The 24,950-nt window shown below is 56.5% G+C and overlaps 1 protein-coding gene across 2 annotated transcripts in view; it reads right to left on the bottom strand.

Moving 5' to 3' along the window:
* Positions 1-24,950, bottom strand: part of CDH22 (cadherin 22) — a 112,633-nt gene that overhangs the window by 34,324 nt on the left and 53,359 nt on the right. For both annotated transcript variants that reach the window (XM_077336158.1, XM_077336159.1), the window contains exon 2: positions 20,303-21,115. In XM_077336158.1, coding sequence (XP_077192273.1) covers positions 20,303-20,932 — 630 coding nt within the window. In that variant the 5' untranslated portion in view covers positions 20,933-21,115. The remainder of the gene's footprint in view (positions 1-20,302; positions 21,116-24,950) is intronic.

A 24,950-nucleotide genomic window follows, 5' to 3' on the forward strand; every position in this document is an offset into this window, starting at 1 on the left:
GAGAATCCAACTAACCCAGCCTCCTGACTCACACAGAGGCCAGCCGGGTCCTCCAGAGCAGCCCCTCTCACCACTGACAAACCCCTGAAACTTCCTTCGGGCTTCAAGGAACGCCGCAAGGGGCTCGATGGTGCAGAATGCGGTTGGGAAGCAGAGCTGTGGACACGCCCACTCGGGGCCCCTCCCCTCCCCTCCCCACCCCCTCCAGGCCCATCCTTGGCCAGTGGGGCGGTGGGTCAACATCACATTGCCTTATTAATGTCTAACAAAATTTTAAAAATATATTAAAATTAATTAACCCTCACCCCTTCCAGGTCTGCCAAGGAACTCCAGGGCATCAGGAAACCCTGGCTGAGAAAGCCTGATCCAGAGGGCCAAACGGGCGGAGAGGCTGAGGCCTTCCCCTGGTCTTGCCTCCTGGCACCGAGACTCAGAGGTTAACTGCCTCTGAACATGGATGTCATCGTTCCTGTCCTGTATACTGCACCTGGGTACCTGGGTGCAGTTCTGGAGGCCTCGCTTCAAAAAGCACGTGGACAACATGGAGAGGGTCCAGAGGAGAGCAATAAGGAGGATCCGGCACCTGGAGAACAAGCCCTGTGAGGAGAGGCTGAGGGGCTGGGGAATGTCCAGCCTGGAGAAGAGGAGGCTGAGGTGGGACAGGACGGCTCTCTTGAAGTATCTGAAAGGTTGTCCCTTGGAGGACGGCAGGGTGTGGCCCTCCTGAACTATGACTTGTTTATGCAAGCCCCATGAGCACACTTGGAAGACCTGCTGCAGCCTGACCCCTACTGCGAGCACGTGAGAAGCCTGCGGCAGGGCACGAAATCCGTGTCCCAGGATGCCACAGGGCCTCGCTGTTTGGCAGCCAAAGTCTACGAGTAGAATCAGGCTACTAAGGGCCATTTTTTCTAGAAGGGCTGTGCCCTGACCTTCTGCGGCAGTGCATGGGGCAGGCAAGCCCTACTACCCTAGTGGGATGGGTGTGCCTTGCAGGAGAAATCAAAGGTAGCGTTTCCAGGTAGCGGAGACAGTTGGAGCCCAGCAGGTGAGAAGGCACTCAAACGTACCAGAGTGGCTAAAAGGACTGACCCTCGGCATTACCTGACAGTCGATGGGGCAGAACGGAATGGGTGGCACGAGGGAGGGCTGTAGCCGACTCCCCCCCTCCCATGGGGGTGAAGAAACCAGCTTCCCCGGTGGTGGGCAGGAAGCCCCCAAGGAAGGCTGCACAAGTCCTCCTGACCCTTCCGGTGGAGCAACTAAGCCCCACCTCTTGGGGGGGCTGCAAAGGGCACGAGAACCAGCCTGGCAAGCCAGCGGGGAATGGGGCCGACCTGCTGTGAGATGGCCAGCCCCACCCCCCGCCTGCTAGTCCCTGTGACTCTCTTGGATCCGGAGGCTGGAGTGGGGGTGTGGACTGTGGGGCACAGAGACTCTCCTTAGCCCCGAGATGGGTGAGTTTGGAGGAGCTGAAGCAACCCACCCAGCTTGCGCAAACGGATGGATGCTTCTCCAAAGCTGGTCCAGGGGCAGATTTTGCTTCTGCTCAGGGATTGCTCCTCTCCAGCCAGCGACTTCCCATCAGACTCTCACAGAATCATAGAATCAAAGAGTTGGAAGGTGCCATATAGGCCATCTAGTCCAACCCCCTGCTCAACGCAGGATCAGCCCCAAGCATCCTCCTCAGGACTGGCCACATAGGTTTCCCCTCCCTCCCTCCACTCTTCCCCCCCCCCCCATCTGCCCAGTGGGCCCCCAAGGGAGAGCTGCAGGGCAAGGCCTGCTTAACTGGAGGGTTGGCTTTCCCTGGCACTTTGGTTCCCTTGCATTGTACCTTGTTAAGAGGTTAAAGATTTTCTTGGTGGAGACAATAGGCTGAAATGCTCTGGAATAAATATCCTGCAAGAGGCCTACAGTTCTACGTGGGCAGAGGAGCTGGCAGAAGGGAGAGACTTCTCCTGGCAGGCAAAATGGCTCCCTGGGGCTGCTTCAGGGCAGGGAAAGGTTGCCACTGAGTTAGACTCCAGCCATTTCTCTCCTGTGGCTGGCCGTGGTCCCAACCTGAAGGGCCCTCCGCCCCAAGCAGGTTCAGGAGGGGTCCTGGGAATAAGAAGAGATGGGGTTTTGTTCCCCGGGTTTTTGTACCGGAAGGAGTCCCACAACAGCTTCCCATCGCCTTCCCTTCCTCTCCCCACAACAGACACCCTGGGAGGGAAGTGAGGCTGAGAGAGCTCTGAGAGAACTGCACCTGGCCCAAGGTCACCCCGCTGGCTTCATAGGGAGGAGTGGAGAATCAAACCGTTCTCCAGATTAGAGGCCGTCACTCTTCATCATGGCACCATGCTGGCTTTCGCAAACAGCAACTAACAGCTCTAAAGGGGGATTAGACTCACGGAGGAGAAGCCTATCCATGGCTGCGGGCTCCACACTCAGAGGCACAGAACCTCTGACCCCAGGGCCAGGGAAGGCCTCGGCCTCTGAGCTCTGCTCTTAGCCCTCCAAAGGAACTGGTCGGGAGAGTGGGTGAGACGGGAGGCTGGGCCAGAGGGACCGTCACTGGCCTGGCCCAGCAGGGCTCTTCCGGGGTTCTTAGGAAGGCCTTGGCCTCTCTGCCCTGCAGTGGTAGATTCCAGTCCAGCGGCCCCTCACAGACCTGCAAGCTTCCCAGGATACCCGCTTTTGAGAGGCAAAGCTCTCTTTGTCAGGCATTCCCAAGCAGGGAACTCATGCGGCTCGTCTGATCGAAAATCCGCTGAGCCGACCAGCAAAGACGCCAGGAGGACATAATGTGCAGCTGGGCCCTCAGAAGCCCACGGAAAGGGGGACTGCTGTGCTGTAGCTGCTTTCGGGAAACAACTGTTGCGCGGCTTTCTATTGTCTCTCGGAAATGCTGAGCGTACACCGAGGAGATTGCTTCCCGTCCAGATAATAAAAAGCTTCCTTTTGTTTACTACCATGTTGACGCTTTCTATTTTTAATTCTTTCTCCCTGATTCTCCAGCAAGCACAAACTGAGAGGTGTTTTGGAGGAAAGGGCTACATCGGCTGCTTCCCTCTCTCTGGACCCAGTTGCAAATATGACTGCTTGGATAAAAATAAGGACTGTATACTTTTAAATTCACAAACACAGCACACAGTACAATTCTATGAGTTTAAGTTACACACGATGCACTGTTAAATTGTCTAGCTGGGATACAATAACCGTATTCCATGAATTGCTGTTCTCCCCCCCCCCCACCCCCCATTCCCTCCCCCCCCCCCAATGCCTGGAATGCTCCCATCTCCTGCTAGCCCTGGGGGGAGCCCTCGGAAGAAGCAGCTGCTGGCCCCGACCCGGTGTGTGTTTCGGGGGTGGGGTTAAGGTGAGGCTGGAGCACCAGGCCTGGCGGCTCTTCGGGATCAAGGAGCCCCTGGGAGACCAGCCAGTCCGGGCAGCACCTGCAAAGTCAAAGCTTCTGGGTCTTCCCAGATGCCCAGGGGTTGCGGCTGCCTGCTGAGCAGGCCCTCCCTTGGCTTGCTCAACTGATCCTGGTAACACGTGAGTCGCCCAGAAGCCGCGTCACCCAGGGCTCAGGCAGCCAACCAGTCCGGTGCCCCCAAGGCCTCGCCAGTTCACCCATCGGTCCTGCAACTGGGAAAGAGTACCCACAATGGGCTGGAAATACAACTGCAAACAGAACACTGCTGCTCAGATCAGCCAGAGCCGCCCCCCCCCCCACGGCACCACTTACCCGGCAGGGTGGATGAGGCTAGCTCTGAGCATCATCCTGGTGTCGTGGTTAAGGGTAGCAACCTCATATGAGAACTGGGTTTGATTCCCCCCCCTCCTCCACATGCAACCAGCTGGGTGACCTTGGGCCTGTCCCAGTTCTCTCCAGGCTCTCTCAGCCCCACCTCCCTCACAGGGTGTCTGTTGTGGGGAGAGGAAGGGAAAGGCAAATGGAAGGTGCTTTGAGACTCCTTCTGGTAGTAAAAAATGGGGTACCAAAACCTGCTCTTCTTCTTCCTGACACATCCCATCCTTTGCAGGAGGATTTATCGGCCATCCTTGATGTCTGAGGGTGAGATTATTAACTGATGTGGTTAACTGCTTGGCTGAGATGTTTGATTCCTTATAATAAAATTGTAAGCCACCTTGTGGTGCATAAAGAATGGTGAACAATTGTAAGAACAAAAAAAGTGGTCCAAAAGAACCTAAGAAGAACTCTGCTGGGTCAGCCCACTGAGGGTCCATCTAGTCCAGGACCACACATTGGCCAGCCAGTTCTTCTAGGTGCCAACAACAGGGCCGAGAGGCCGAGGCCTTCATAGGACTCTAGAGTGGGAAGGGTCCATGAAGGCCATCTAGTCCCACCCCCTGCTCAGTGCAGGATCAGCCTCCAGCGTCCAGGAGAAGGATCTGTCCAGCTGCTGGCAGAAGACTGCTGGTGGGAACATAAGGATATCAGGAGAGCCCTGCTGGATCAGACCAGTGAAGGCCCATTTAGTCCAGCCTCCTGCCTCACTCAGTGGCCAAGTAGTTCCTCTGGGCAGCCAACCAACAGGGCATTGAGTCCGAGGCCTTCCCCTGAGGTTGCCTCCTAGCTCCTAGGGATTTGGAGGTTGACTGCCTTTGAACATGGAAGTTCCCTTTAGCCACCAGGGCTAATAGCCACTGATAGACCTGTCTTCCTCAAACCTGTCTAATCCCCGTTTAAAGCGATTGGTTCCTGTGGCCATCACAAAATCCTCTGGCTGCAAATTCCAGATTTTAATCACTCCTTGCGTAAAGAAATATTCTCCTTTGTCTTGCCTGAGGATTTCAGATAGCTCCAGCCGAACACTCCCCCCCCCTCCCAAACTGGCAGCCACTTGGCGACAGGAAACTCCCAGAAAGGAGCTGAAACCTATGTTTGCATGAGAGTTGCCCACAGAGAACACTGAATTCTAAGCAATATCAAACAATGAATCAAATTCTTGGAAGAAAGCTGCTTGGGAACCCCCCCCCCCGCTCCATGCATTTGTAGCAATCTGGAGTCACAGCATATCAACATGAAAGAAAGGGTTGGGGGGGGGGGGAGGATACTGGATTACAGAGCAATGCCTTGGATAAAAAATGTGTCTATTAAAGAGAGCCCGTGCCTATCTGTTGTGAAGGAAAGGAATTCTATCCCTGGGGAGGGAAAGTGGTTCTGTGGGACGCATCTTCCTCCCCAGATGGGTAGAAGAACTCCTCCAGCCCAGTAAGTCTTTGAAGTGGACCGAAATCAGTGGGGATTCCTTCACTCCGCTTGCCAGCGTGTATTCATAGAACCATAGAGTTCGAAGGGGCCTCCAGGGTCATCTAGTCCATCCTCTGCAGAATGCAGGAAACTCATAATTACCTGCCCACCCACAGTGACCCCCAATTCCGTGTCCAGATGATGCTTCCCTCTACCCCCCCCCCAAAAAAAAACCCCCAAAAAACAGAATCCCTGGCCAGCCTAGTCTGGAGGAACCTCCCCTTCTGACCCCAAAGTGGCGACCGGCCTTTAGCTGGGCCTGCCAGGAAGGGCCACAAGAGCCCAGCCCAGACACAGCCCCTCCTGCCCCCCACTCCCCATCTGCCCCTGAGTGCACAGAATCTGCCTCTCCGTCAGATGGCTCTCCAGCCTCTGCTTAAAAACCTCCAAGGAAGGAGAACCCACCACCTCCCAGGGAAGCCTGGCACCAAGACCACCAGCAAACAACCCACCCCAGGATGGGGTCAGAACCGACGTGAACCTCCCATGCAGGAAAACACAGCCCCAAAACACAACCCTGCTGCTGCTGCTGCAATAACAGCATTTCTGGGTAGAGAGTGAGTTTTAACTTTTTCATGGAGGTTTAAATGTGCCATGAATTAGATGCCTGAAGATGAATTAAACGGCCCTCACAAAAGGGGTGGATACATGCAGAGGGGAGTCGCTTCCGGTGCCAGCCAGCTCCCTGTGGCTCTGCCCTGCCACCCTTCCTCCGGGATCGTGAGCCCCCATTCTGCTCCCATGTTTTGGAAGGCGTGGCCGGCTGGGAGGGAGGGAGGGACAGGGCCGGTCGGCCCACAGCTGGGGGGTCTGCCGCAGGAGGGCAAACGGCCGCTGCCCACAGCAGCCCCAGTGCCTGGAATCCACGCCAGACGCCCGGAGATAATTTTATTGGGGCATTAAACTGAGTGATGAGGTTTTTACAGTCCAGCCACTTATGAGAAATCCATTAACGGGAACTGGACTGGCAGAAGAGCAGCGGGCCCTGGCGAAAGGGGCAGGCGTTAATTGGGACGCTCCATAATGGGACGGGCCCCCGGAAAGGCTTCGTCAGGCGCCCTCGGCTGCTCGCCGCCCTTTTTGCTGAGAATCAGCAAAGTTGCCAAAAAGGAGAGTCGTCCATTAATCGGCTAATGAAATATGAAAATGTTTATGGGCCACTCAATCTTTCAAACGGCAGTTCCGCACTCCACCTCCAGACGCAGGCGGCCGCTCCGGCTGCCGGGATTTATGCCCACCCTGCCACTTTTTATGAGCCCCTCATTAGATTTGTCTTGTTAGAGACACTTTACCTTTCTATTTACCGTTTCCGGGAGGGAAACACACCTTTGCCCAAACCCCTGGCATGGGGCCCAGGGAATCCACAGGCGCTGACCCTGCTTCCCGCGCAAGGAAAAGGATGACTGCCCAAGGAAACTAAAACCCACTGCCCCGCCTGCCCCACAAGCCCGCCTGGAAATGTCCCTCCCTTCGCACCCCCAGGTTCCCGAGGAAGCCCTCCTCACAGGAAAGACAACCTGCTTGCTCAACAACCCCCCCACCACCACCACCACCACCACTCCAATGACCCTGTCACCTTCTCAGAGGAGAAGAGCTGCTTTTTTATACCCTGCTTTTCATTCCTTGAAGCACCTTTCCCTTCGTCTCCCCTGCGGGGCAGGTGGGGCTGAGAGAACCCCAAGAGAACTGTGACCAGCCCAAGGTCACCCACCTGGCTGCATGTGGAGGAGGAGCGGGGCATGAGTCCTGGAGCACCTTGCAGAGTCACGGGATTGTGGCAAGGGAGCGGATTTCAGGAGCCCCAAACATGGCTAGCCTTGAGGCAGTCCCTGGATTCTGGCTCTTTTCTGCTGCTGCTGCTGCTGCTCTCTCTGCAGAAAAGAGATAAATCTCTGCCCCCCCCCTCCACCCGCAGCCTGGCCCAGGCTCGAGGCCCCCCTTCTAGGCTCGGCGGGGGGGGGGGGGGGGGGAGTCTCACATGGGAGCTCGAGGCCTGCTGGTTGGCGTGAGGGCATCACAAGGGCATCACGACACAGCAGCAACCCCAGAAGAGGGCCAAGGAACATTCTCTGCCCTAGGGGCCCCACTAGCCTGCCACCGTCACCACGCAGGGCCAAGTCCGTGCCAGCCCCAAGCACGAGACTCCCCACCCCCACACTCACCTCGGGGACCACTCCAGGATGGGAGGGGGATTCTCCTCGGAGGAAAGACAAGGTGTCAGAGACTCCGCCCATTGCCCAGCCCCCCCTACAGGCCCCCTGGGCCGAAGCCGGGAGGTCCCTTGTGCGCGTCCTGCCCTAGACTCAGCACATTCTGGCTGCCTCCTGCATCGGGGATCCAGGGATGCGGCAGCGCATTGCTGAACATGCACAAGGGTGCATCTGGCCCGGCCGACTCGGCTTCTCGGAGCCCAGTGGTGGTCTTCAGCACGGGGGTCTCTTAGGACCTTCCATTTCCTCATGCACAGCAGCCAGAGGGGCCACGGATCCTGCATGCCCTCCGTTCCAGAGGTGGAGCGTATTCCTGCACAGCCCTGGCTCTTGGATCCCGCCCAAGCAGGCGCTCAGCTGGGGCTTCGGGCCTTGACATGGGGGGGGGGCCTCACACTGGCTCCCCGCCTGCCATGGCTCCGCCACGTGTTTGCAAGCTGGAGGGGTCCAACACTACTTGGCAATGCAAAAGGCTCTGCACCCTGGCACATCTGTCCTTGTCCCCCATGTGTGGGTGTGAACCACCTCTGCCCCATGTCATGTGCAGGCAGGCAGGGTTGGAGAACAGGCCGCCCCCCTCCACCACCGACCATCCTCCAGAACGCCGGAGGAGAGCGGATCCAGGCCTCCAGCCGCCCAGGGGAGAGGGAGGGGAGCCTTTCATCAGACCCATTTGTTTAAAAAGGAAATTGTTTCCTTGCCCTAAAGGGCTAGAAATCTGGGATTTTACGAGGCCATTAATTACCTCCCACTAATTAAATCAAAATTAAATGTGAGCAGAGGTGCATTTTCCTTATTAAAACGATTAAACAGAAGGCACAGATACACAAATAAGAAATGGCTCGGGAATGGAGGAAGAAAGGAAATCAAATAAAAACTTGCCCTTAATGAAGGCGCTTTTGCTGTTTGCTCCAACTCATAAAGCCCAAGTTCATCAATTTCCTTTAAATATTAGCAACTTAATTAAATCTGTTTTTTCCCTTTTAATCCCTCCGTCTATCTAAAATAGATCTGTCCACGTGCACAAGTTGGTAACTCAGGCTGACCCCATAATTCCATTTTTAAAAACCACGAAAATCCACATCAAACTGACAGGGGCCTCCGGGGAAATTGCTCTTCAGAAAACGGATTAACTCAAGGACCAAGACTTTATGAAAATGTTATTGGTCCAACTCCCAGACTGTTCTGTACGTGGGCACCAACGGGGGCAGAGGAAGAGGCAGGCAGGCAGGCAGCGGGCAGAGCGGGGCATGCTGGGGCTGGGCGCTCAGCTGACAGCAGCGGCCTGCCAGGAGAGGAGGGGTCGCGCCAGCAGGGGCTGGTCACTGGCCACGCTCCACGGCTTCCTCACACAGCCCGCTTGGCAGTTTTTCCAGGGCTGGCTGCTGCTGGGGTGGACGGTGTGGGAAGGGGCTGCAAAATCACAGGTTAGTTGGAGGTTCCCAGCTCCTCTTGGAAGCGCGGCTGTTGCTAGGCTACCTCTGGGATGCGCCAAGGCCCAGGGATGCTTCCAGGCACTCCCCAGGGGAGCCCACGATGAGCTGGGACCGCAGAGCACACTCGCTGGGTGGCTGGCTGGCTGGGGAGCTGCCCCTGTGGGAGGGGAGGGGAGGGGAGTCCCCTCCAGGCCAGGCTGGAATCTGGAGATGTTTGGGGAGGGGGATCACTTGCGCATGGAATTGGGGTTACTGTGGGTAGACAAGTAGTTGAGACTTCCTGCCTTGTGCAGGAGGTTGGACTAGATGACTCTGGAGATCCCTTCCAACTCTATGGTTCTCTGATTTGAGGAGCGCGAGAGACCCCAGGAGAGGACACCTGTCCAGACCCCACCCAGCAGGAGCCACGCTTGACAGGTCTACCAGCAGAGCGGGTTCACCCCCCACATACTGGGGCTGGGGGCAGCGTGGCCCCGGCAGTGGGGCCCAGGCACACAGCAGCAGACTTGTGGAGACACCCTCCTGGCTCCTGGAAGGGGGGGGGGAGCGGGCGGACTGCAGGGAGGGGGAAAGACTCCAGCGGCCATGAAGGAGATCCCATCCCTTCACCCACGAGCAGCCAATCAACCCACGGGCCCTGCCCAATTCAGATCTGGGGGTTCTGGGGGGTCATTCCGGAGGGCAAAGGTGTCTCCTGCTTCAGCTAGCCTCCAGCCCCGGGAGCAGAGCTGCCCAATGGGCTGAGGCAGTAGGAGTGGGCATGCCCGATCCAGCAGGCGGTCTTCCTCGGCAGCCCTAGGATCCAGCTGCCAGCATCCCCAGGCCTCTGCAGGGAGAGGGGTCCCTGGCCCCTGCACAAAGCGGCCGAGCCGGAGAGAGCTGTCTGCACAGTAAAGAGCCACAGCTGGTGAGACTGGAGGACACAGGGGGGGGGGGGGAGTGACAGGACAGGATGGTGCTTCTGGGAAGAAGTGGCATGGTGGGCAACGCAGGAAGAAGCAGACTAGTCGTCCATGCAGGGAGGCTACAGGAGACGCCTTCCACGGCCTCTGGATCACAGAGTCCAGGCTGGCATTGGGCACAGCCCCATGGCAGAGGCTGGGGGTTCCCTCAGCCAGCAATTTGGTCTCCCCCTCTGGAGGAGCCTCACGGGCCAAAAGGGAGCCCCCTCCTGCTGCTGCAGCTCCCCGTGAAATGCCCCAGAAGAAGCCTCCTATGCTGGGGCAGTGCTCCCCCCCCCCCCCACTTTGGCCAAGGCTTCCCCTGAACCGTTTCCTCCGAGACCACAGTCACGTCCTCCCTTGGGGCTTAAACCTCCCTTAGGCTCCCCAGTGCTCAGCTATGCCCAGCTATGCCCGGTCTCCTTGGGGGCCAATGCGGTGCAGTGCTGGGGTCCAAGCGCCCTTTTGGGCACAGCCCCCCAACAGCCGCTGCAGGGGCAGAGTGGCCCCCAGAGGCCCAAGAGTAGCTCTTTGCCATTCCAGGCAGCAGCTGCTTCTCAGGGGGTCTTTCAAAAGGAACGGGCTGCTGGGAAATATTCTCTCCCCCCCACCAGCTGACCTTCAGCCCCCCAGCGGGGGAGATCCCTGAGCGGGGCAGACAGCCACAGTTAAGCTTGGAGGAGGGCAGGATGCTGTTTCTGCTGGCTGCTGAGGAGAGGACACGCAGTAATGGGTTTAAACTTCAAGTACAACGATATAGGCTAGATATCAGGAAAAAGTTTTTCACAGAGTAGTTCAGCAGTGGAATAGGCTGCCTAAGGAGGTGGTGAGCTCCCCCTCACTGGCCGTCTTCAAGCAAAGGCTGGATACACACTTTTCTTGGATGCTTTAGGATGCTTTGGGCTGATCCTGCATTGAGCAGGGGGTTGGACTAGATGGCCTGTATGGCCCCTTCCAACTCTATGATTCTATGATTCTATGATAAATTGCATCTGGTTCTCATTTGCCCATTTTCCCATTATGTTCAGATCTCATTGAACTCTATCTCTGACTTCTGGAGTATTTGTCAGTCCTCCCAATTTGGTGTCATCTGCAAACTTGATGAGTAGTCCCTCCACCCCGTCATCTAGGTCATTAATAAATATGTTAAAAAAATATGCATCCTCCTGTATGCTTGAGGCTGATCCTGCACTGAGCAGGGGGTGGGACTAGATGGCCTGCATGGCCCCTTCCCACTCTAGGATTCTAATTCAGGAGTCTAGTTCAGCAGAGGAAGGTGGGGAGCTCCCCCTCACTGGCTGTCTAAGAGCAGCAGCTGGACAGATCCTTCTCCTGGATGCTTGAGGCTGATCCTGCATTGAGCAGGGGGTGGGACTGGGTGGCCTGCATGGCCCCTTCCCACTCTAGGATTCTGGGAGTCTAGTTCAGCAGTGGAATGGGCTGCCTAAGTAGGTGGGGAGCTCCCCCTCACTGGCCGTCTTCAAACAGCGGCTGGACAGATCCTTCTCCTGGATGCTTGAGGCTGATCCTGCACTGAGCAGGGGGTGGGACTAGATGGCCTTTTTGGCCCCTTCCCACTCTGGGATTATAGGAGTCTACTTCAGCAGTGGAATGGGCTTCCTCAGGAGGTGGGGAGCTCCCCATCACTGGCCGTCTTCAAGCAAAGGTTGGATACACACTTTTCTTGGATGCTTTAGGATGCTCTGGGCTGCTCCTGCGTTGAGCAGGAGGGTTGACTAGATGGCCTGTGTGGCCCCCTCTAGGATTCTGTGATTCTGTAATGTTTTCCCCAAAGTATCTGCACAGCCAGTCAGACCTCCCGTGGTTCCCACAGTGCTCGGCTGAACCCCAGCCCCATCGGTCTGCACCAACTTTCTGAAAATGCATGCATGGGGGGAGGGCCCCGTGATGGGGACCCTGGATGGGGGGCTGGAGGGTCAGGACAGATCTGGGAGGCCCAGGGACAAGCCACCTGCAGGCCACAGAAGCACAGAGGGGGACTTTGGGCCAGTCGGCGGGAGGGGTGTGTGGTCCGTTGCTTTGGGGTCCCACCGGGGACATCCCTGACTCAGCCCAATCAGTTGGCCAAGTGGCCTTGCTGGGGGGAGTGGGGGGCTGATCTCAGACATCCGTGCTACAGAGACCCATCGGATGCCCCATGCTGGAGATCTCTGTGCAGCTGCTGGGAAGTCATACGGGGATTTCGAGTAAGGGGCCTGCTGAGGCCCCCCAGCCCAGCCCCTCCCTTCCAGCAGACGGAGCGCATGTACTCTGCAAAGGCAGGGAGGGAGGGGAGGGGAGGGGAGGGGCAAGGGCCTTCCTGACAAAGCCTGGAAGGGCTTCAGGAGCCAGCCTGTCCCAGAAGGGGCTTTTGGGGATGGGGGTGGGGGTGGGAGTTAGAACCCACTGGGTCTCCTCTGTGCCTCGTGGCACCTTCTCCCGTTGGGGGTCCCGCTACCACCTCCCCTGGGCACCCACCCCTGGCCGCATCTAAAGGAGGGTACTGCCATGCCCTCCACGGGGCGCCTCCCTCTGGAGACTGTCTGCACACTTTGGGCCAGGACCACTTTCCTCAGACCCCTGCCTGGTTCAGCCCCAGAGGCCTTGATCCGGGTGCCGCCCCGTCCTCCCCACCCCACCCCCCCCCCGCCACCAGGGCTGCTTCTGCACAGAGGAGTCCCCCCAAGCACAAGCAGGCTGAGCTCCCACAGCGATCCCCCCCTCCGCTCTTTCCATGGTTCAGCGGTCTGCAGCCCCCCCCCCAATCTCCCAGACACACAGTTCCTGCGGGGGGGGGGGGTCAGGCTTTCAAAAGCAGCAGATCTGGTAGGTTGGGCTGCAACGCTCTGACAGTCCATGGCCACCGCCTCCTCGTTCCCAGCTGCCTCCAAAAAAAGGAGAAGAGGGTCTTTAATGCCTTTCCTTGCACCATCCCACCATGACCTTTCCCTCCAGCAGGACAAGGAACTTGCTTTTATAATAATAATAATAATAATAATAATAATAATAATAATAATAATAATAATAATAATAATAATAATAATAATAATAATAATCCTGAAGCTGCAGACCCAGGCACTTTTGCTAGGGAGCGTTAAGAACATTGCCGCAGGATGGCAAGCTGTCAGTTGCCATGTTTTTGTAAATGCCCCCCTCCCCTGCTGCAAGGGGCGGAGGTGAGGAGGCGGGACCTCCAGGAGCCCCCTTTCCTGGCCAGACGGCATCAGACCCTGGTGGGCACAGAGGGTCAGCGAGAGGAGCAGGACTAACGGGCGGGTGGGGGTGGGGAGAGAGGATCTCTTTTGCACTGCTGCTCCCCCCCCCCCAGCCGCTCACCGGGCATTTCACTTCCTGAGGCACTTTCTCTCGGGAGCGCTGAGGCCTCTGGGCTTTTCTCAGGGGCCTTCCCTTAGTTTTATGGCGTCTGTTCTCACGGACCCCCGGCCGTCCGCCCACTCGACCTGAGCCAGGCTGGGTGGGGGTCCTTAATTCTTAGGCCACATGACCTGGAAAAGCACACGCCGCCGTGTACACACACATGGCTACCCGCGTCAGAATGAGACGGAGGGACTCAGGAACGAGGGGAGCCCTGGCACGTGGCAGGCATGAGCAGGGCAAGGCTGCTGGGCGGCACCTGACTCACACGCAGGTCTTCCGGGGGGAGGGCGAGGGGCAGAGGGAATCGACCCCAGCCCGGAATAAACCCTCGTTGTCCACAGAGCGAGATTACAACTTCTCCAGTTAACTAGAGCAAAGAGGGCCCAGAGCCAGAATGCTTGAAAAAGCAAAGGGGGCTGCCAGCTCTAGGTTGGGGGACACACGGAGATGTGGGGGGTGGAGCCTGGGAGGGTGGGGCCTCAGTGGGGGACATCCCATAAAAGCCCCCCTCCAAAGCAGCCAATTTTCCGAGGGGGCCTGATCTTTATTATTATTATTATTATTATTTAATTTCTAGACCGCCCTTCTCCCAATAGGTCTCAGGGCGGTTTACAACATAAATAGTTAAAACACAATAAAATCCCCATAAAAACCCCAATTAAAAGTTACATATAACATAACATATAGCGGCGGTGGTCACAATTCTGATCTTAGTTCAGCCTGGTGGAGAGAATAATGTTCAGAAGAGGGTGGCACCAATACAATAGATCTAACCATGATCTCGGTGTTAGAGATCTCAATATTGGAGGGGATCCTCTGATGGGTTAGTGGGAGAGCTGCCCTGGCCTCAACCATATGCCTGGCGGAAGAGCTCCGTCTTACAGGCCCTGCGGAAAGCTGGTAGATCCTGCAGGGCCCTTAGCTCTTCTGGGAGCTCGTTCCACCAGGTTGGGGCCAGGACTGAAAAGGCCCTGGCCCGGGTCGAGGCCAGGCGCACATCCCGTGGGCCCGGGACAACCAGTAAATTCATACCCGCAGAGCGGAGTGCCCTGCGGGGGGCATAAGCAACCAAGCGGTCCCGCAGGTAGATGGGACCCAGACCGCGTATAGCCTTAAAGGTCAATACCAATACCTTGAATCTGATTCGGAAACAGACTGGTAACCAGTGCAGATGACGAAGCACCGGCTGAATGTGGGCCCTCAAAGGTGTTCTAGTGAGGACCCTGGCAGCCGCATTTTGGACCAGCTGTAACTTCCGAGTCAAAGACAAGGGAAGGCCCGCGTAGAGCGAGTTACAGAAGTCTAATCTGGAAGTGACCGTTGCATGGATCACTGTGGCCAGGTGTTCCGAGGACAGGTAGGGCGCTAGTAGCCGGGCTTGGCGAAGATGGAAAAATGCTGTCCGAGCTACATTGGTGACCTGAGCCTCCATAGAGAGGGAGGCATCAAATGTCACTCCCAAATTCCTGGCAACTGGTGCAGGTGTTAATTGCACCCCGTTCAGGCATGGGAGGCGCGCTTCCTGGTCCTGCCCTCTTCTGCCCAGCCACAGGACCTCCGTCTTGGAGGGGTTGAGTTTCAGGCGACTCTGCCTGAGCCATCCAGCTACCGCTTCCAAACAGCTGGCAAATGTATCCGGGGTGGAGTCCGGCCGGCCGTCCATTAGGAAGTAGAGCTGGGTGTCATCCGCATATTGGTGGCAACCCAGCCCATAGCCCCGGACCAGCTGGGCTAGAGGGCGCATATAGATGTTAAAAAGTGTGGGAGAGAGTATCGCCCCCTGCGGAACCCCACAAGGGAGCTCACAAGGGCTCGACAAACTCTCCCCCATCGCAACCCTCTGCGTCCGGTTCTGGAGGAAGGAGACCAGCCATTGAAGCGCAGTCCCCCTTATTCCAGCTCCGGCGAGGCGGTGTACCAATAACTCGTGGTCGACCACATCAAATGCGGCTGACAGGTCTAGAAGCACGAGAATGGCGGAGCCGCCCCGATCCAGCTGGCGCCGGATATCATCCATGAGGGCGACCAGCACGGTCTCCACCCCGTGGCCAGGGCGGAAGCCAGACTGGTATGGGTCGAGGGCCGAAGTTTCATCCAAGAAACCTAGGAGTTGGTCCGCTGCGGCCCGCTCTATCACCTTACCCAGAAACGCCAAATGCGAAACTGGGCGGTAACTGGCGGGGTTCCGCGGGTCCAATGATGGCTTTTTCAGTAAGGGGCGTACCACTGCTTCCTTAAGCCCCTTGGGAAACTCTCCAGATGTTAAGGAGAGGTTGACAATCTCCCTCAAGGGGCCTCCTATCCGCTGGTCGCCCGATTTGAGCAACCAGGACGGACAGGGATCCAAGGGGCAAGTGGTTGCCCTCACTGAACCCAGTAACTTGTCCACTTCGGTTACAGAGAGCCGCCTGAAGCCATCAAACACTAACCCCCTTGACGGCCACGGAGCTTCCAGTTCACTAACTGTATCAATCGTGGCAGGTAGGTCACGGCGGAGCGACAGGACTTTGTCCGCAAAATAGCTTGATAATGCCACACAGCTCAATTCCAATTCCCTTATCGTTTGTCGCCCTTCTTCCAGGGCGGTAAGTGATCTAATTACCTTAAATAATTGTGCTGGGCGAGAGCTTGCGGACGCGATTTCTGCGGCGTAGAAGTCTCGTTTCGCCGCTTTCACCGCATTCTCATACGCCTTCATAAGCGTGCGATGAGATGTCCTTGTAGCTTCGTCACGAGTCTTCCTCCACACTCGCTCAAGCCGTCTCACTTCCTTCTTCCTCTCCCGAAGCTCCTGGGAATACCATGGAGCCTGTTTGAGGCGAAGGCGGAGAGGGCGCCTAGGAGCAATCTCGTCAATGGCGGCCGTAAGGCGGGACTGCCAGTCCTCCACCAAGGCCGTCAACGAGGTGCCGGAGGGCATCGGGTCCCGCAGGGCATTCAGGAATCTCTCAGATTCCATGAGTCTCCGCGGGCGGACTAGAATACGTCCGTCACCCAAACGGAGAGGGGGTGGTATCCTCAGTCGAGCCTTCAGGGCATGGTGGTCTGACCATGGAACGATGTTATTCGCCACCAGATCTACCGCTACACCTGCACCAAAGATCAAATCGAGGGTGTGACCAGCCTGATGGGTGGGACCAGCAACAATCTGCGAGAACCCTAGTGTCTCCATGGCTGACACTAGATCCAGGCCAAGTCCTGAAGACGGCGCATCCGCATGAACGTTGAAGTCCCCCAAAACTAAAAGTTTTGGGTACTGCAACGTCCAGGCAGCCACCGCCTCCAGCAGGCCTGGCAGGGAATCGGGCGGAGCAGTGGGTGCTCGGTACACCAACCAGATCGCCACGTTCTCGACCGATTCCCACCCAAGACCGACACACTCAATCCCCGGAATCGTTGGCGCAGGGAGAGCCCTGAAGGAGAAGGTCTCTCTGACCAGAATTGCCACCCCCCCTCCCCTCCCATGGAGCCGGGGTTGATGCAGGACGGAAAACCCAGGCGGTGCCAGATCTTTCAAGGCGACGGTCTCGCCTTCGCGCACCCAGCTTTCCGTCACGCAAGCCAGGTCAGCCTCATGCCTTACGAAGTAATCCCGCAGGGTTGAGGACTTGTTGTTTATTGACCTGGCATTGCATAGGATCAACACCGGTTCCACCCTAGCCCTCTCCCCCATGAACCTGGGGATGGGACGAAGATTTGAAGGGCAACGTCCATATCGACCAGGCCACCGTCCGTGGAAATTCCACGGCCGGGGCCTTCTTGGACCTACGTATGTCGTTGCCCCCCTATTATTGAATCTCCTCCCACCGCTATGTTTGCCTTGGCCCAGAAGAACTGGAATTATAGCCCCGGGCCGGATCCCCATCTCAATGGCCACACTCTCTTCCCTAGGCCACCATGTAGGGCAGTCCTTCATCTAGCAGTTCTAATAGCTGTCTAAAAACCTCCCAACCCAATCCCTCCCGTCCCAATCCCCCCTCAAAAAACCCTCCCTCAAACCCACCCTCGACTAACTACAGCTATACTGGTCCCACCCACTAGCTATCCAGGGTGTTATACCGAGGATCCAGCTGAGTACCCAGCTGCTCTCCTCTGGTCGTCCACCCCTACCTAACACTCTGGAAAAATAAAATCCTGTCCCCCAACTGAATAGAACTTAGTCAGAGCAGTTCTGTCAACATCCAGGAGGTGGCGCAGGGGGTAGCTTGAGACAGTCTCCTTCTTCTCCTACTCTTCGGATGTTGCCGTTGCACTTTATAGCAGCAGGGCCTCTGATCTTGATTGCTCCAGCATGGAATGCGTGGAATGCAGGGGTCCGTTCTGCTCTCAACAGCTCTGCCACAGCTGAGTGAGACAGACAAGGTCCCACACTGCAACCAACCTTCCAGGCTGAATCCTCCCAAGCTTCGAGTTGGGGGAAGCTGTTTTCTGTGCCAACACCTGCTGGATGGATCAAAGGTGTGCAGTCCTTGCAGCAAGAGCTCCCACTCGTCCTCCAAGAAGAGGGCAGTGAGAGGGGGTGGGGGAGAGGGGGAGTAGTAGAAGAGCGAGCCATGCAGCGTTAAAGTGACCGCAGAGCATTCTTCCGTTCCAATGATGTGGGAAAACTCTCTAGGCGACGCCAGCTAAACACAGAGCAACGCAGCTCCTGCTGCTCTCAGGCCAGCTACTGAATTGTGCTGGTCCTCCGCACACAGTAAGTTCCACGTAGCTCAGATATTAACTATTAGCTCAGCATTAACCGCTCCGGCTTTTCTGCTCAAAAGCTCTCCGACTCCTTCCCAGTTCCTTGTTCTTCAACTCTCCCAGTCTCTCACTTTCTCCTCTCAATCCCCCTCCACTTGCCCTCTTCGTCTCCAGCCGGCTCGTCTGCTGTCTCTCGGCCGCTCCGCTCTCCTCGGCACTCCCTGCAGCTTTCTTCCAAGCTTCCCAGCTTTCTTCCCAGCTTTCAGTCTTTAAAAACTGCTCTTCTAGTTAAACAGTTGGGGTGGTCTCTGCCCTACCCGGTTGACAAGTTTGGGGCTGAACAATGAAAAAAAGAACCCTAAAAATTCCCCAGGACGGAGGAGCTAATGCCTTCCATCCGCCCCGGTGGCCATCTTGCCGCACCGGTGGCCATCTTGTTCATCGGGAGATCAAACATAGCAGCAGCAAGAGATTTCGAGATGCCATCGCAGAGGTGACGCAGATTTCTTCAGGGATGTTTGGGATGGTCCCACCAAAACCTAAGCAGGACAAACTGTGGCCAGGGGAGAACTGGGGGCAACCCCAACCTTGCCTTCCAGGGCTGCCAACTGGGTGGGTGAAGTCCACAGCTGGCCCTGCAACTGCTGACACGCCCCTTGCTGGGCTTAGTAGCCCCTAACAAGTAATCTCTCGTGCTGGGCACAGACCCCCTGCCCCCACAGAGGCCAGCAGCCCTAAGGCCCATGGGAGCCTGGCCCACCACCCTGACCCCTGCCTGAGCCAGGGAAGGAGGTACGGAGCTAGCTCCCCTGAACTCAACACAATGGCTGCCCACACTGGCCAGGGATTGTGGTTTATCCGGGGGGACGGGGGCATAATCTGGACATGGAACGGGAGGCCCTGGGGCTGGGCAAGGAGTTGTGAATTTCCTGCCTTCTGCAGGGGGCTGGACTTCCCATTCTGCGGCTGCTCAGCCTCTGCTTGCTGACAGGAGCTTCCCCAACTCCCCCCCCCCTTCACACTTGCTGGGGGGGAGGGGAGGGGAGTCCAGGCCCTGGTAGAGCGCAGCCTCACCTCAAACACCAAGCAGCCCATGGCTGGCCAGGCACCTGTGCTCGCTGCTCTGCCTGCTGCCATGCGCCATGCCTGGCTTGTGCCAGATTGCACGTTTCTTCTGCCCTGCCCAAGGACTCTGGAAGCAGCCCTCCCTGCTTCTACATTCCAGAGAGACTCTGCAGACTCTTATCTTAGTCTCCCTTTGGCCCTTGCATGCCAGTCCTGCCTTGGCTCTTGCACCTGGGTGTGACACGGACGGACTGACTCGTGTTTCGGCACTCTTAGGCAAACGTGGCTACCTTGGGACCGCCGTCTCCCCACCCGAATTGGGGGTCAGGGAGATAGAATCATAGAATCATAGAGTTGGAAGGGGCCATACAGGCCATCTAGTCCAACCCCCTGCTCAACACAGGATCAGCCCTAAGCATCCTAAAGCATCCAAGAAAAGTGTGTATCCAACCTTTGCTTGAAGACTTCCAGTGAGGGGGAGCTCACCACCTCCTTAGGCAGCCTATTCCACTGCTGAACTACTGTGAAAATTTTTTTCCTGATATCTAGCCTATATCATTGTACTTGTAGTTTAAACCTAGTACTGTGCATCCTTTGCAGCTTTTCATTTTTCTGACCCAGATGCAGAACTTTACACTTATCTTTATTGCATCTTGTTCTCATTTGCCCATTTTTCCATTGTGTTCAGATCTCGTTGAACTCTGTCTCTATCTTCCAGAGTATTTGCCAGTCCTCCCAATTTGGTGTCATCTGCAAACTTGATGAGTAGTCCCTCCACCCCCTCATCTAGATCATTAATAAATATGTTAAAAAGTACCGGTCCAAGCACCGAGCCCTGAGGTACCCCGCTACTCACCTCTCTCCAGTCTGATGAAACACCATTGACAACAACTCTTTGAGTTGTGGGGACACTCTTTGAGATGTGGGGACACAACTCGCCTTGTTCCCTGCCTGGCCCTAATAAAGACTGCCTTGGTTTTCTCCAATGCCTGGGACTCCGTGTCTATCTTATGAGGCTTTGGGAACTGCCCCCCAGGATCCTGACACCTTCCACACGTTCCAGACCCGGCTAAGGAAGCCTGTGGGGTGGAAGGGGGGAGGGCAGGGCCGAGACCAGAGGGCAGCCCAGGCACACCCACGTCCACCTGCCTGCTGCTGGGGACAGAGGCGGGAAGGGCTGGTCTGCTCAGAGCTGGTCTGGAGCCCAGGGCCCACTGGGGCTTGGGGAAGGCCAGGGGGAGCGGGAATCAGGGGGTCCGGGCGCCCGCCCCACCAGAAGGGAGCCACCCCATCCCAAGGCCCCCGGGACCCAGCTGACTTTACCTTCCCCACGTACAGTGGTTCCGTGCCCGTGTATTCCTCCACCACGAAGAACTGGTTCCAGACCCATCCGCGCTTCACGCGGCCGGTGCCAGGCAGCCCCCCATCCCCAGGTGGCTCCGTGCGCATGGCAAGGACCGCGGGCTGGCCCAGGGCCCAGAGAAGCAGCAGCAGCATCAGCAGCATCCAGGAGAAGCCCTCAGAAGCCCTCACCGAGGCGCCTGCACCGCTGGCCGAGACGACATGGGCATCCTTTGGGGAAGGAGGGAGGGCTAGGCAGCACGCACTGGGGGGGGGTGGGGTCAGCCGCTTACAGGCAGCCAGGACAGCGTCTTCCAGCATGCCTGCCCTGAAGACCCCGGCAAGAGCTCTCCCTCCTGGCTGACCAAGGGGACCCCTCGGCCCGGCCTCCCTCCAGACATCGGGCAGGGCAGAGGGAGGCCTGCCCCCCGCCCAACTGCTGCCTGGCAAGGGGGGTGCTTGCTTTCCACACAGCAGGAAGCAGGCTGGCTGCTCACACACCCCTCCCTGCCACCCTGTCCGGTCCGGTCCCAGAGGGGGCAGGGGGTCCATGTCCCTGAGAGGCCGAGTCACGCAAGTGTCCTTCGGGCCGACGGGGAAATTGCAGAGCATGGGCTGGTCAGACAGCAGCCGGGGTCCTCAGGGGGAAGCCGGCTGCAAGCTCCCTTCTTCTTCCCGTGGAGCCTTCCAAGATCCCAGTGGGACTGGTGGGGGGGCTCTCCAGCTGGTGTGGGCGACCTCCATCTTCTGCCTGGTCACAGGGGCTGGCACAGGGTGGCGACGGCATCCGGAAGCCTAGGGGAAGCAGAGGCATTAGCAGATTGGGGGGGGGGGCTTGTCTCGCCTTGTCCTGCCACCCCCTTCCCTCTCCTCCCTCTCCCCATTCAAAGCCACTTCCCATCCTGGGCAGCAACTCCGTCCTCACACCAGAGGCCTGCCCCCTGCGCTTCCTGGGTGTGGCCACTCCACCTCCCCGGCATCACCTCCCAGGCAGGACGGGGTAGACCCGTCAATGGGGAGGCATTTCTAACAGGGGCCAAAGGACTGCCAGTGGGGGACGGGCCCTCAGATTGCACAAACTGAACGTTGGGCTCAGAGGCTGCGGAAGGAGAGGCGTCAACTGCTCTTCCCAGGAAAGTGGCTTTAGGCTACTCCTCATTCTGGGAGCCTCAAAGGCCAGCGGGGCCAGGACACGGGGTCTGAAGCAGAGGAAGAGGCGAGTGCTGGATTAGCCTGCGGACCACTTTCTTGCAGTACAGCCGGACTTGGAAAAGCAGCGAGCCTCGGTCAAGCCCTTCTGAACCACAAGAACCTTTGGAAACATTGCAACCCCCAGAGGACACTGCAGACAATGGGGAGTGGGGGGGGGGAGAGAATTAGAGAACAGTTTGAGCTTAATCTGGCAGAACCTTCATTTCTCTACATGTTGCTGGAGAGGAAACTGATAACCATGCTGCTTTTGCAAAAGATGAGAATTGTCAGTGCCATCAAGTTTCCCAATAAGCAGACTCTTGGTTGAAGGAATCTCTTTATTAATGAAATAGGTACATGATGCTCTTTGCTGAAACTAAAGTTAATACAAGCCTACCTACATATATGGCTGTCCCAGAGCCCACCCGTCCGCAAAACCCAAAACTCATCGCCCCTACATTGCAAACTAAAGAAAAAGCAGTAAAACAAACTACCCCACTCCCGCCCGAGGTTGAGAGAGAACCAAGAGGCAACGAGAAGAGGCTTTGGGAATGTCCCGCAAACCTCTCCACGGCTGACAAGATAAAACAATAAATTTCACAAGACACTTCCTAACTGCCCGTGATCTTTGGTCAGGCACAGCTAAATAATAGTTGACACATAGACTCACAGAATAAATGCAACACGGTCATAAAAGCATCAGAGAAAGAACATGTGACAACAGGATGTGGAACTGAGAGAAGCCATGTTGGATCAAGCCAATGCACCATTCAGTCTCAAACTGTGCGCCACACAATGGTCAAAACCCAGGAGCCATCAAGAGGTCCAGCAGTGGGGCCAGAACTCCAGAAGCCCTCCCACTGTTGCTCCTCAGATAGTGCTCCATCAGTACCTTGTGGCTCATAGTCACTGAGGGACCTCTTTGCTCCAGATACTGGAGCTGTCTGTGCTTGTAACTGCCTCCAATTCCTGCAGCAGGGAATTCCTTGGGTTCATGACTCCTTGGATGATGGAGGACTTCCTTGTACCTGTTATAAGCCTACTGCTCATTGATTTCACAGAGTGCCCAACAGAGAAGGTGAGAAGAGGACTTCTTTCCCTACCTTCTCTATCCCAGGCATAAATTCGCTGGGCTCTATCATGTTGCCCCTCAATCATCTTCTCCTAACCTATTTAATGTTTCTTCACAGGGAAGGATTTCCATTCTCTTAATCGTTTTACTTGGCCTTTTCTGCACCTTTTCCAATGTTAGAATACTTTGAAGATATGCTATACATGGTATCCCAAATGAGGCCGTACCATTATACAGGGGCATGAGGACGCCGGCTGATCTGGTTTCAGCCCCCTCTCTAATCGTCCCCGGAGCAGCATCCCCTTCCTGGTTGCAGTCACACACGGGGTCGAGCTCTTCAGGGAGTTCTCCACCACACCCCCGAGATCTCCCTCCGAGTCAGCTGCCACCAGTCCAGATCCCGTCAAGGGTTGGGAGGTTGGGCTCCAAAGCACTTCACTTTGCACTTGCCCACATCAGGCCCCGTTTGCCACGTTGGCAAAGCCGTTGCCCGTCCTCAACAGATCCCCCTGGAGCGCCTCACAGTCCTCCCGGGTTCTCACCACCCTGAACCAAGTAGCACCATCCACAAACTTAGCCACCTCCCTGCTCCCCGTTCTCCCCACTGGGAGAACACTGTACCTAAATGCCCCCTCCCCCAAAGAGCTCTTAGCTCTGCAAATACCAGCATGTGGGTTGCCCCTGGCCCCAGAGAAATGCACCTGGCCTCGACCAGAGCTAGGGCCTTTTTGGCGCTGGCTCCAGCCTGGTGGACTGAGCTGCTGTAGGAGATCCAAGCCCTTCCTGAGCCGCCAGTGTTCTCAAGGGCCTGCAAGACGGGGCTCCTCCCCCAGGCATTTGGTTGAGGCCAAGGCAGCACTCTTACCACCTGGAAAGGCCCCCTGCCTAACCCCTGCTCAGGCTTCTGCCCAGCCATTCTCCTGCCATCACAGCTGGGCAATGAGAATAATTAGAATATCCCCAAGAGCTTTAAGATCAGGGCCAGGAGGTGGCTTAACTGAGGGGGCAACTCTAGTAGCATTTTAGTTGAATTTTAAGATTTTAAAGGTTTTATTGTACCTTATTATTCCTTCTGCTGTAAGCTGCCTTTTTGGAGAGAGGTGGCCTAGTAATTAAAAATTAAAAAATAGACTTGCAGCGGTTCACAATAAAACAGTAAAAACAAGACAGCCCCTAAGAATCCCCACGTCACATTGAGATGGCAAACCCCTGTTCCAACTCCACCCCCCCCCCAGCTGTGGTCAAGAGCGCTTTCATTAGGCGCGAGGGTCCTGATCTCACCACACTGGAGTACCCCCTGATAATCACTCCGGGACCCCAACCTGGCCTCAACCATACGCCTGGAGGAAGAGCTCCATCTTGCAGGCCAGTGAAGCATAGACAACTCTGTCAGGGCCCTCAGCTCTTCCGGGAGCTCATTCCACGAGGCCAGGGCCAGGGCTGAAAAGATTAAAAATATGTTTTACTGGTCCTAACAGAGGAAAAAAATCTTCCTCCCAGGACATGATTTCTCTTGCAGAGCTACGTGGTTCTGTCCCCACCCCCACATCACTAAGCCCCACCACACTGCACTAGGCATAAAATCAGCTAGGTTTGCCCCTGGTCTCAGTCCCTCAGTCCTGTTGTTGGCTGTCCAGAGGAACTGGCTGGCCTCTGTGTGAAACAGGAGGCTGGACTGGATGGCTAGCAGCTGGGGAGAAGGCAAGGAGCGCGGGGAGAGTGGTTACTCGGTAAGGGGCTTTCTTCCCTTCTTCTTTTCTAATTGAGGCAGCTCTGTGTCTGTGCGTGTGCGTGTGTTTGTGCGTGCACACCTGCGTGTGCATGTATGTGTGTGTGAGACAGAGGGAGGGAGGACAGTATTTGTGGGTGAGTGGGTGTTTTTGTAGCCTGCAGAGTATGCTTTGTTGCGTTGAGTAGCATTAAGAGTTATTTTCTGTGCCTAAGCCCGATGGAGCATGTGTGTGCTGGGGATGGTAAGTAACTGGGGGATTACAAACCCCACCCTGTGCTGGACTGACCCTGTGAGTTCAAAGCTCCTCCTCGCCAGGGCCTGGGAACTGTCTATCCTGAAGATAAAGATTCTAGAGCCAAGGAATCCGTTTTTGGAAGACATGGATACTCAAGGCCCACATCCAGTCACCTGCAAGGAGTGGGCCATGTTTGTTTTTCTCCAGCTTGGTGTCGTGGTTCGGAACGCGGACTTCTAATCTGGCGAGCCGGGATTGATTCTGCACTCTCCCACATGCAACCAGCTGGGTGACCTTGGCCTAGTCACAGCATTGATCAAGATGTTCTGACTGAGCAGGAATATCAGGGCTCTCTCAGCCTCCCCTCCCTCACAGGGTGTCTGTTGTGGGGAGAGGAAAG

This window comes from Paroedura picta, chromosome 4, assembly GCF_049243985.1.
Source record: "Paroedura picta isolate Pp20150507F chromosome 4, Ppicta_v3.0, whole genome shotgun sequence".
NCBI classification, from domain to species: Eukaryota; Metazoa; Chordata; class Lepidosauria; order Squamata; family Gekkonidae; genus Paroedura; species Paroedura picta.